General features: G+C 53.3%; 1 protein-coding gene across 6 annotated transcripts in view; it reads right to left on the minus strand.

Moving 5' to 3' along the window:
* GRB10 (growth factor receptor bound protein 10) overlaps nucleotides 1-13,044 on the minus strand; it is a 171,978-nt gene that overhangs the window by 109,257 nt on the left and 49,677 nt on the right. For all 6 annotated transcript variants that reach the window (XM_059397196.1, XM_059397198.1, XM_059397195.1 and 3 more), the window contains one exon: nucleotides 8,781-8,870. In XM_059397196.1, coding sequence (XP_059253179.1) covers nucleotides 8,781-8,831 — 51 coding nt within the window. In that variant the 5' untranslated portion in view covers nucleotides 8,832-8,870. The remainder of the gene's footprint in view (nucleotides 1-8,780; nucleotides 8,871-13,044) is intronic.

Below are 13,044 nucleotides of genomic sequence, written 5' to 3' on the forward strand. Positions count from 1 at the left end.
GCCCTGGAGCACGGACTCAGAGCAGCTGAGAAGAGAATGTGGCATCCTTATCACACAGCAAGCAGGGCAGGTAGGGGATGGGGTACAGCCCCGTGCCACACACACAGGAGAGGGTCAAGCCTGGGACTCACAAGACCGCGCCCTCAATCCACACTCTACCCCTGATCTCTCGTCCTTAGAAGACTGCAGACGGGATGGGGCTGCAAACGCATCTACTCAGTAAGAAGCAGGTTGCGTGTGCACGTGAACACCCAGTCCACCGGCAGCCTAAGATCTACACACCCCTGCTGGGACTTAGCCAGGGAAGATAGGGAGGCAGACACCACTTTACACTGATCTCGGGTCCAAGAAAGCTTCTTGAACGAAGATGTCTGTGGTCACGGAGCGGTGTCCTCAAACTTATCGAGGACGGACCTCTTTACCAGCCTAGTCATAGGGAAACTGACCAGCCTCAGAGACTAGCGTGTGACGGCTCGGTCACTAAGAACGGAGAAAGCCTTCCAAGAGACTCACTTGCTCCACAATCGTCTGCCGAGCACCCACGGCACGTTAGCCCTTAAAGTCCAGATCCTGCCCTCTTGGCTTATCTGGACCAAACAGGTAGTAAAGCCATAATCACACTATGCAACTGACACGCTCATAATGGGAGGGGCTGAGGCTCTGGATCATCAAGGGAAAGCACAGAGCGGCTAAGTGGCAGAGGAAGCTGCACTTTAAATGGAACAGGAGGGAAGGTTCCCTGAAAAGGAAGGGTAAGGAGTGGGTGCGGCTCGGCGGGGGTGCTGGCCGTGGGGGGGGTCCTCGGTGCTGGGGGAGGCGGCCGCCCCAACTTCAGCATCTTCATCTACATTGTGACAAATCTGGATAATGAGACCAGACGGCAGCCCGTTCCCTGGGAAACAAACATCCTACCTAGCTTCCTGCACTTTCATCCCACTCTGGAATGTTCTACCAATGACGAAAAGTCTTGTTTTTCCTATGAGAAAAACCTTTGATGATTTACCTTCTGTTTGTTTTTTTTAAGCAATCTGGTTCCAGCCCCTCTGTCAGAAGCAGGCTCCCAGGCACACAGAGACAGCTGGCGGAGACCCCGCTGCCCCTCCTGTCCTCCGCTGCTGGGACGGGGCTGGAAAGACAGTCCCTGCAACCCCTCCGGGAGCTGCCCTCTGAGGTGGGGAATCCACCTGCTGGAGACGGAAGGCCAGGTTTCCCGTCACTCTCCCGGAAAAACTCACTGACCACGCCCAGAGGGACAGAAAGCTCAGTAAGAGGAGACACTGAAAATCTGCCGAGTATTTATTCTTTAAAGATCAATTATAGGAAAAGTTCACAGAGGCTGAGGATATCACTCGTCTTCAATTACCAGCAACTTCATACACCCCCCCAGGTTTTGGGTTTTTTTGTTTTTGTTTTTGTTGTCCTCCTAGTTAATATAGTAATAATCTTTGAAAGGTCCCAGGAGCCACATCCGCAGGGTCTCCCTCAGACACGCAGGAACATGGCACGTGCTGGGGACCGCCCAGCTGACGATGACAAAGACACAGCTGTGGAGAGTCAGGGGCCCCGGCTGCTGGGCCGGTAACCGGGCAGCGAGAGCAGGTGTGCGGCCCCGTCCACTGCCAGCTGCCGGACAGGGCGCAGGGAGCAGAGGGAGGGAAATGCCACCAGCCAGCGATCAAGGGATCTGTGCACGGTGCTATGCAGTTCGGGAGGTGTGAAGCACCATCCGGGAACACCAGAACAGAATTTAAACCTTCCCTGGTCGCCAAGAGCAAACATTCCAACGGGAAATCAAACAGAGCTGAAAAGCTCATGCTTCCACTACTCCACAGGCTTTATTAAAAGCAATAATTTTAAGGTTTCGCTCCCCCCCCCCCCCAAATCCACCATTAAAACTAAACCAAAGAATAAAAAACCTGTTGCAACTGCTTGTGCTCCTGTCAAGCCATTTACACTGGTCTGTGACACAGCAGTGCTCCCCAGCTGGCGGGCTGACCTGACCCCTTCCCCCGAGGACCCTAAGCCAGCACTTCCCAAGCCCCCTGTGGGAGACGGCGCGGTTCGCAGATGGTACGGACACCAGGAAGTCTAGTACAAGTATTTTATATAAAACATAATAAAAAGGAAGTACTAAAACATGACATAAAACAAAGACAACACATGCCCACATTTTTATCACTAATTCAACATTCAGATTACTGTACAATTTCTAAATATGTTCTCTCAATTTCTCTACTGCTCCTGGGCTGGTCAGGACCACAGCCCCCCGAGGTCGCCCAGAACACAGGGAGAGGCCTGCCTGAAGAGACCCTTTCCCCACACGAAAGCCCATCTTGCCCCCAATGACAGATGAGACTCTCACGCACTGAGAGGGGGCAGTCCCCCTCAGCCTCCCAGCTCCCAACTGGCCGGACCCACCTAGAGTGCTGAGGACTTCGTCTAAGAAGGAAAGACAAGCCACAAGGTTGGAAACAAGGAAACGTGCCAGAAACCAGGGCAACGGAAGGTCCCTCAAGGACCAAAGGCCTGTGGGCCATGGCAAGTGGGCAACATGGAACACACGGGCTCAGTTACTGACGGGGCCTGAGGAGGGAAAGACGGGGGACTCCAGGGCTCTTGTGTCACCCTGCCGCACTGCAAGCATTCTCCCAGGAGGTCCTGCCTGCCTCCTCCCTGTGCCCCGCCGGCCTCCGCTCACACCTCCTCACGACACCAACACACCAGCCGGGCACGCTATGGTCTTTCCGGGGACGAGACGACCTCTGAGACTTCACAACGGGCAGGAAGCACTCCGCAAACACGGCTGTTTTTTTAGAATGATTTTAGAATTGTTATTTCTTGGAACCACCAGAAGCAGTCGACGACGTGAAGCACAGGCCTGAGACGGTGACATCCTCTGAGCAGAGGCGGCGAAAACAGCATTTGGACCAGAACACGCCCGTCTCCCTTTCCAGTCGAAAACCAGATATATCCTTGAACATTTTTAATTTCTATTTATTTACTTATTTGCAGCATTTCATGGGTTTTCAGACTGCCTACTTATGACATTTTGAAATACAATCATCTTATGGACTTGAGGACGAGAGCCGGTCATTTCTCTTTAACTGGAAAGTCGTCATGACACTGAGGCTCGGAGGGTACCAACGAAATACCACATCACAGGTGCTCTGAGAACTGAACCCCGCTCCCCCTGACGATACCCTCCCGCCTCAGTCTCAGGGACACGCACGCGCCACGCGTAGCCATGAACATCAGGAAGAACACGGCTGCTCCTCAGTAGGGAGCAACAGCTTCTCTGCTCTGTCCTTAGTGTCATCTGCAAAGGGGACAGCATGGTGGCCCCATGTCCCAGGGCTGGCAGGAGGGTCCAAGACTTGGAGCACAGAAGCGCTGAGTGTTGTCTCCACAACCTGCCACACACCACACAACGCACCACACACAGAGTCACAAGCTCTGGGCTGAACACCCACACATGTCAGGGGATGACTCGGGGTCCCCGCTGCTCCCCACAAGGCACAGCGCTGACACAGACCCTCCCAGCTGGTCTTGCACCTGTCCGTCTGTCACACCACGGCCGGAAGTCTTCAACAGCAGGGAGCAGGGTGGGCATCTGGGTCCCGAGATCTAGCCACAGTTTGCCTGTCACTCCCGACACGTAAGTCCATGAACAAAGGACGCGCACTACTCCCAGCAGTTAAAGAAAAAGGTTTTCGGGGCGTCTGGGTGGCTCTGACAGTTAAGCCTCTGCCTTCGGCTCAGGTCATGATCACAGGGTCCTGGGATTGAGCCCCGTATCAGGCTCTCTGCTCAGCAGGGAGCCTGCTCCCCTTCCTCTCTCTCTGCCTGCCTCTCTGCCTACTTGTGATCTCTGCCTGTCAAATAAATAAATAAATAAATCTTTAAAAAAAAACAAAGAAAAGAAAAAAGAAACAGGTTTTCAGTGGCTTCCATAAGTTACAGAAAGTATAAGCACACACGCGGCTTACCGACAGGCCGCTCACTACCTCAGGTTCCCGGAGCGAGAACCAGATCACGGAGAAAATGGTTTTCCAAACCAAATGCCATCTATTTTTACGTGACGGTCCTGCAGTGTGGTTTCAAAGACTGGGGAAGACTGCAGTCTCCAACTGACCTAGGTATCCCAAAACCACCTAAAAACTCTACATCTAGAGACGAGATCTACATGCAAAGAAATCAGAGAGCAGCTCACATAGTCACATCAAAGCGATGGCTCCTCTCCTGCCCATCTTGGATACGGAGAACACAGCGCCGGAGACCCTAATTCTCACAGTGACGTTGTAAAGAGAAGACAAGGACATGGAATTTATTTAGTGTAGGGTACGTTCTACATGTACAAATGCCCTCTTCTCCCTCACAAGACTCCTGTAAAATAGTGGTTATTAGGAAATTCAGCATCGAAACTTAAAATGATTTGCAAAACCACTTCTAGGTAGACGTCCTATCAGCAGGGAAGCCTCGTGAAGCAAATACAAGGGATGGGATGAATGCTCTCTGCATCCTTCCAGCCCACCTGTGAGAGCCACAATGAGCCAAAGTCACCAGCCACAAAGTGCTGGAAGAAAATGGAGTCCAATATAAATGACCTTTTGCCAAGACACAGGGCCATAAGAATAAAAACAAAGAGGCTACAGGATCCCTCTCTGGTTAAAAAGATAAAGAACAGGGATGGGCTTTGGGAATGGGATTCATTTCTGGGGACGGATCCCAAATCAAGACTACAGGACTGATGTCATCCCCCAGCTCCTCCACACCACCAGAAGGTGCAGGAATCTGGTTGTCCCCAGAGGTCCGCAGGCCCAGCAAAAACCCCCAGCTGATCAGGCTCTGATCTTGTGCCCATGGCCCTGACCACGAGTAGGCGACAAGGAGGCCCGCTCTGGCCTCCGTCCGCCCACAGCACTCACTGGAGCAGTCAGTGTCCTAACACAGCAGTTGGCAAACGGCTTCTTTGCTAAGGGCCAGACGCTGCTCTACTGGGCTGCTGAGCCCAAAAGCAGCCACTGCAGAGATGTAAACAAATGAGCATGGCCCTGGTTCCATAAGCCTCCATTTATAAAAGCAGGCAGGGGGCCGGACGGCCCATGGCTGTTGTCTGCCAGCCCTCAAGCTGGAGAGGAAGGTTCCTGGCCTAAAGGCTTAGGACTATGGGACTGAAATGGAACCAGAGAAGCAGCAAGGGGGGCTGAGACAGAACTGAGGAATTCCCTCGGGGGCAGAGGAGCCAGGGACAGCTCCCTGGCGGAGTGTGGGGGGGTGGGGGGGTGGTCACAGGGACCCTCTCTCAGATGCTGACTTCCAAGACAAGCGTACGTGCGTTTTTTTGTTTTGGAAGATTTTATTTATTTATTTATTGGACAGAGAGACAGCAGGAGAGCACACAAGCAGGGCGATGAGCGGAGGCAGAGGGAGAAGCTGGGCCCCCACTGAGCCAGGAGCCCAAAGCAGGACTGGAGCTCAGGACCCTGGGATCATGCCCTGAACCTCGGAGGGCTGAGGTTTCACGGACTGAGCCACCCAGGTGCCCCATAAACATATGTGTTTTTGATTCAGAAAGCAAGAATAAAAATCAGAAAAGTAAAGCTCGATACTCAGTGTTTGGAAATTCAACAGTAAGCTTGATAACCTGTATCACGTCTACATTCGAGCATTTCACTGCCAAAGCACCATTCAACGTTCCGTTCGCATGTGTTCCCTGAACTCGTCTCGCTTCCTACTTTTTTGCATTCCTTTCTTAAGGATAATAAATGCCGCTTTCATTTTTAGTCAATAAATAAAATGTACCTCTTCACAGGTGTGTAACCCCTTCCTCGAAACCCCAGAGGCCAGAGGGAAGTGGGAATTAAGGACTTTTCGGAGTGAACAGAGAGAACGCAGGGCCCAGGGAGGCCCCCGTAGGGCACAGTTCCAGATGAGTCAAGTCAAGGTCTGCTGTGATGTGAGAAATGAGAGCTCTTCCCGGTTTGGACCTTCTGGGGTTTTAAAATTGCAGACGATGGCCTGCAGGTCTCTATTTATAGCCACTCCCATTCCCACTTGACTAAAGTCTCACCTCTCCCCCAGCCTCCCCAGGCCAGGCTTTTCCTCCTCTGTTGTCTGCAGAGAGAGCCCTGCCCACTCCTGCCTGGGTGCCACCTAGGCTCTGAACGCCTCCTCTGGGGAGGCCTCTCTGACCTCCTCTCTCTCCTGCTGGCCTGTTTTATTTGCCTCCGAATTATTATCCTCATTCACAATCATCTTATTTGCCAGCTGTCCCACGTCCACCTCCCCCACAAGGACTCATGAGCCCCAGGAATCTGCCTGCCTCTTGCAAAGCTGTTGCCCTAGCTCTGACGCTGTGTCTGGTCCAGTTGATGACCAAGGAATGAAACCTAAGTACCCTGGGCTGGGTGCCCGAGACACGGCCACCCGCATGCCGGGCGATTTCTGTGCATTTGCTCCGATCCCCACACAACTTGGACACCATTAACCCTTTCTTACCAGAAGAGAAACTGAGGCACAGGACTGTTACAAGAGCCCCCCCCCAAGGCCACAGAACTATGATAATGATCATATTTTAAAGGAAAAGCGAAGTCTTCAGAGGGAAGCTGCTTGCCGCATCCCACCAGCCCTGGGGCCCGTCATGCCCGTTCCACATGGTCCCTTACCACGGAGAGCAGGATAACTTAATGCACTTGCTAATGTGGGTGCTTCTGTGTCCATAAAAAGGTCTGTATCTCAGCAATCTATTGACCAAACCCTGTCACGAATCCACACCCCAGTTCTAAGTGAACAGCTAGAATCAGAAAACCATTCGTCGCTGACAATCTTAAGAATTCTTCTCTCTAACTTAGGAGATTTCTCTAATTGCTAAAACTGCAGATTGCCTAAGACTGGAACTCCCTGTAAATCATCCCATTTTCTGAGAAATTCTGGAACTGTCATCCGATTTCCCAGGAATGGTGGATGTGAGCTGCCAAGTCTGGCTGCTGGGTTTTTTTGGGAGGCGGACCATGCCATCCAAAGTCACCGAACGGCATGACTGAGCATTTCCTCCAGGGGCAACAGAGACTCGCTGGGCTGACTACCACGCACCCATGGCTTCCTGGCTCCTTCAGAGCAGCCTCCGGCAACTGAGTCAGCCAAGACAAACAGCTCTCTGGGGACTGAGGCGTGACCTTCGCCTGGCGCTTCTGCCATCTCTGTGTGGCCCTGCGGGAAACTGAAGATGGGGGACGGGGAGGTTGCAAGAGGGACTCGGTGGTGCCCATCAGGTCTGACCCTGCAGGTCTGCTCCATAACCAGCTGGCGAAGACACTTCTCCACCAACTTTCAGACAGACTGCCCCGGGGACAGTATCCCTTGTGGTGCACTGATCCATCCCCTCCATCTGAGAGTGACAGTAGGGCAGCAGGACAGACGATGGGCACAGTCTGGGCCCAGACACCTGGGCAAAGCTAAGTGACCATGGGAGAACGAGCCACGGGTGCAGCACAGAGCTTTCATCAACAGGGTGAGGCCCTCTAAGAACAAGAGATCAGTCCGGCAGAAGGCAGAGGGCCTTGCACAAAATCGCCCACGGAACAGACCCACTGTCCCCAGCACGCTCCACATTTTGGCTAGGGTGCCAGTGCTCTTTTCTGGTTGGTGACCAGCTTTGGTCTCGTCTCAAATTCAGCAGCTACAATGAATAATTCCTAACCTTCAGCCTCTCTTTGAAGGTCCACATCATGTTGATGCCAAAAAAAATTAAAAAGGAAATCTCTCCGCAGCCGTGGCACACAAGGAAATTCTCATCGCTATTACCAAAGAGAGACTTTACAGATGAAGGAAGGAGACAACAGTATCAGATCAAGGGTAGAGCATACGGAAGGACTTTCAAAGCTTGGGAGCCCTGCTGGGGAGACACTGAGGGCGAGAGAAAGATGGTACAAGTGCGTGAAGTGTCCGAAGCCTCATAAAGATGGACAAGCTTGGGGCATCCGGGGGGCTCAGCTGGTGAAGCCTTTGGCTCAGGTCATGATGGGGGGTGGGGGGTGTCCCTGATCAGCGGGGAGTCTGCTTCTCCCTTTCCCTCTGACCCTCCCCCTGCTCCCTTTCAAATAAATTTTAAAAAAAAGAAAAAGAAAAAGACAGACCAAGTCTGGCTAGTGCATTCCTTCAGATGTGTCCCTGCACACGGTCAAGTAGAAGTTCAAACACAAAAGTGGTTCGGAAGATGAAGGAAGCGTCCAGGGGAGACCCACCGGGCAGCCTGAGAACCTGGAGGGCCGGGTCTGAATGTGCCGTGCCCTGCACCAAACCCCATCGCAGACTACTGGGTGACGGGGCGGGAAGGAGCCAGTCTCGGCGGGGGAGGGGGGGCTCCATCTCTGAAAGACAGGCCGCGCCTGGGCCCAGAGCCCACCCTCTCCCCACTTCTCGCCCAGGATGCAGTATCCCCACATGAACGTCCCCAAAGGGGCCACGGCCCCTGCCACCTGGGCTCTGGGGCCCAGCAGATGACCACACCTGAACACCCCACCCCGCGGGTCACAGGCAAAGCCGCACAACAATGACAAGCTCCTCGAGGAGAGGGTGCCACGGACAGAGAGGACAGGTGATAAGCCTCGCAGCAATAAGTGAAGACAACCACGGCAGACATGTGATCCTCTGCGGGACGTGCCAGCAGCCCCAGTGCAGCCACGGCCAGCGACGGAGTGGGTCGCGGTCACTAACTCCATCTGCGCCGTGGCCCTGAGCCACTGCCCGTGCAGGCAGCAGCCGCCCACGCTCCCCCTTACCTGGTAGTATGGACGGTGCAAGAAGGAATCCGGGCAGCCGGCTAAAGCCATCGGCTCCTCCTTCCCGTTACACTGACCGCTCTGCAGCACCTGCAATGGAGACAGATGGTGAGAAGCCCGAGCAGAGAAGAAATTCATTCCTCCCAACTTGGCTAAGAACGACATGACTAAGGGGACTGCCGCTGGGACACCCCTCGGGCAGTCAGGTGCTCGGTCGGGATCTCTACCCCCGGGGGTACCAGCCAGCCTTCTGAGACAGGAGCCAGTTACAGAGCCCCCAGACCGCCGAAGGGGACCTGGCCCACGGCACTGACCGCATGCCTTCTCAGGAGCTCCCAGGGACCCCTGGGTTCCTTTCCTTGTTACAAATATTTACACCCTGACCATTTATCATACTTGGGCCATGATGGATTTAGCCCAATTCAGATGAGGCAGGGAGGCGGGTATGTGCTGCTGGGGTCCTCGGGGGGCTGCCTGTGTGCACACTGGGTCCCCTGGCCACAGTCAAGATCGACCACTGTCAGGGGCATCTAAGGGCCCCCCGCCAGCTCAACCCTCTTCCTGAAGGCCCCAGGTCTGTGAGTACAACCCCTGAGAAGAACATTCCCAGAAATGGACTTGCGAAGACCCGGGAGACTTTCCCGCCCTCTACATGAGCTGCAAATACCAGCAGCTACGTGAAAAGGCATACTGGCTCTTCCAGGGAGCTCCTAATAAGCAGGAAACAAAGATCCTGACTTTTGCTGTTTTACTCTACTGTGGAGCAAACCACCAGCTCGCCATGTACGAAGCAGACGAGTTTCCCAGCTGAGTCTGAAACAGGCCCCTCCCTTCTGATGCAGCGGGCTGGGGCTGGGGTGAGGGACGAGGGGCGGGGGGCGACCAGTGCCTTGGCCTGGACTCGGGATGGGCCTTCCCTGTGCCTCTGAACACACAAACAAAAAAAGGAACGCTCCGCCAAACTTCCGTGAAGCGAGCTTCTCTGAGACCCATCTTTCCTTCGAAATCTCAGCAGCAGGCAGAGAGCGGGGTGTGGATTCCAGGAACAGAGTCATCAGTCGTGAAAACATTTTCAGGAACGGCAGCGACGAACGCTCCCCATCATAATCACTCCCAGAGGTGCACGTCCTGCACCCTTCCTTCCTCCATGGTGCAGACACCCTGAATAATTCATAACTCTGGGCCACGAGAGGCTTTCTTGAGCCTCTGTCCTTGCAACTGTCCGCCCCAGCTCCACCACCAGCAAACACACTATACCCTGTAGGACTGAGCTCAGCAATCACCTCCTCCAGGAAGTCCCCACAGACTGCCTCTCGCCAATCATTGCTGCTCCAAGATGGCTCCGTCTGTGTCCCTTCTGGGCTCCTGGCCCCACGCTAGGCTTATATTCATCTTTTCATTGGCTACACAGAATTGTAAATGTTCCTTCCCAGTCTTGCTCCCCACAAGGTAAACTGTGCGTTCACTGTGCCCAACACCCAGGCCAAGAGTGGACGCTGCCCCCACTTCAACAGGCTCTCAGCATCTGGATCTAAGCAGGGCAGCATTCACAAAGGGGACTCTGGGGGGTCATCCATGCCAGCCTGTTACAGCAAGAAGAAAACAAAATAACTCCACGACGGCCACCCCACCACGTCCAGGGGCCACAGCCAGCAGGACGGACCCCCTGAGCAAACACTTTCTGCTCCTATGCTCAGGGCGTGGAAGGGCCCATCTCCCAGGAGTCGCTCTACTATGAAAAACATAAGGACAACTTAGAAAGGGGCTCATTTCATTCCACAAAATTGAAAAGGAGAATGGAAGAAACAGTACAGGCAGGAAGGGGCCTAGGACACCATAAACTGGATACTGGGGGCGGTCACATCGAATCAATACAGCAGAAAACTCAACCTGCACGAAGGAAATCCCAGAAACATGGACAACAGCCCCCAGAAAGAACGAGCCTAACACGGAGGCAGAACAGCAGCTTCCAGATCAGTGCGGAGAGCAGCACCCAGCTGTGAAGGGAACAGCACCTGCCCATCGGGGCCCCATGACCCACCCCCCCACAGAAATGCTCCCTCCAGATAGTTTGAAGTCTTCAGAATTCAGAAATCAGAGACTCACAGAAGCTTCCCAGGGGATACCTAAAATCAGATGGGGCACAAAAGTCAGGATACGGATTTCATCTGCTGAAACAGCACAGAAATCAAGGTAAGACCCAGTAATGGGCTGACCTGGGTCCTCCCCCAAAATCAGAAGTTGAAGCCCTAAAACCCAGGACGCAGAATGTGGCTGAATTTGGAGGTGGGAGGTCTTTAAGGGGTGACTGGGTTCCAGTGAGGCATTAGTGTGGGCCTTGATCTGGTGTAAGAGGAAATCAGAACACAGACACGCAGACGGATGACCATGGGAACATACGGGGAGCAGACAGACGTCTGAACACCAAGGACAGAGGTCTCGGTGGGGGGGGAACAGCCCTGCCCACAGCTCAGTCTCAGACTCCAGCCTCCAGAGCCATGAGAAAATGTATTTCTGTTGTTTGAGCCACCCAGTCCGTACTATTTGGTTCTGGTGGTCCTAGAAAACAAATTCAGATGCAAGGTATTAGAACGCTACTAAATTGTCATTTTAGCTAAAGGGAACAGAAGCACCCTAAACATGTAACATTTACTGCCGACCACTCATGTTTCCTGCAAGTTGTGTAGGATCCTTTAAGCCACCTGGACGGAAACTGAAGAACATACCCTAAGAGGCCGCTGGGCTGGAAAGAACAGGGCAGGTGACATGGAAGCACAAACAAGCCGGCGGGAGCACTCCACTCCCCGCCTGGGCACAGTTGTGGCGGGTCACCTCCCTCCAGCCTCCGGCAGGGCCAGCAGCTCCCAGCCCTACACACCTGCACGCCCCCATGGTGGCGAGCTCCATGTGTCCAGGCTCCAGGCCCAGCCATTTAATCCAACACCAACCTAGAGGCTGTTCTGAAAGTACGCTGCGGGGCACCTGGGAGGCACAGTCAGTTAAGCATCTGACTCGTGGTTTCAGCTCCGGGCGCAATCTCAGGGTAGTGCGATTGAACCCCTCATCGGGTTCCACATTGAGCACGGAGTCTGCTTGAGACTCTCTCTCTCCCTCTGCCCCTCCCCGCTATGCATGCACACGCGTACATTCTCTCTCTCCCTCTAAAATCAATTTAAAAAAATAAATAGATAAATAAATTAATAAAAGTGCTCTGTAGGTACAGTTAACATCTGAAATCACAGACTTGAGTAAAGGGAAACCTTCCATAATGGGCGCGGGCCTTGTGCAATGTGTTGAAGCCATAAGAGCAAAGTCTGAGGTCACCCCGAGAAGGGATCTGACCTCAAGACTGTAGCATACTCCTGCCTGAGTTCCTGAACTGCCAGCCAGCCCCACGGACTCCAGATCTGTCAGCCTCTACAGTCACACGAGCCAATTCCTTAAGGTAAGTTTCCATACAGACCCATATATGTTCGGTTTCTCTGGAGAACTCTGACATAAACACACCAACCGATCACAGCAGGCTGCCAGGATGATTCTGTGCTGTCTCCTCTGGGCCTCCCCAACCCCCCGAGGGTCTGATGGCTCTGCATGGACAGCTTCCCAGCTCTGGGCCCTTCTGTAAATACATCTTCCCACCTCTTCAGTCTGAAGTCTCACTTTCCTGGGATGCTGTTTCCCCCCCTTCGCCTACATCCTGGCAGGCCTTGGGGAGGGACTCCCGTCCTCCTGGCTCCCCCTTCTTGCCACATAGGATGGGCCTTCCTGGCCGTTTAAGGACGCTCTTTGCACCCATATTAACACGTTGCCCCACACCTCCTTCTGCCACTGCTTCCCACACTCCTTCCAGCTCACTCTGTGCCTGCTGCTTGCCCTGCCTCGTATGCCTCCGGAACTCTGGGATGTGTTCAACACAGGGAAACATGCTACTTTCCCCCTGAAGGTTCAGATTTAATGGCTGTTGGAGTGCCAAAAATATCACAGAAACATGGCCATTTTATCACCTTAATATGACCTTTGAAAGTATTTATCAAGTGAGATTGCTTATCAGCCAGAAAAATACATATCCCATAAGCCTGTTGAGTAGTCCCTTTGGAACAGGAAAACTATAGTTAGATATACTAAGAAGATCAGGGTAACTCTGGTCTCTCCTAAAATGTCTCAAAACTAAAGCTAACATCATATTTAATGGTGAAAGATCGAAGGCTCTTCCCTAAGACCAGAAACAAGGCAAGGATGCCAGCTTTTACCTCTTCTACTCAAC

Source organism: Mustela nigripes, chromosome 4 (assembly GCF_022355385.1).
Source record: "Mustela nigripes isolate SB6536 chromosome 4, MUSNIG.SB6536, whole genome shotgun sequence".
In the NCBI taxonomy this organism is placed as follows: domain Eukaryota; kingdom Metazoa; phylum Chordata; class Mammalia; order Carnivora; family Mustelidae; genus Mustela; species Mustela nigripes.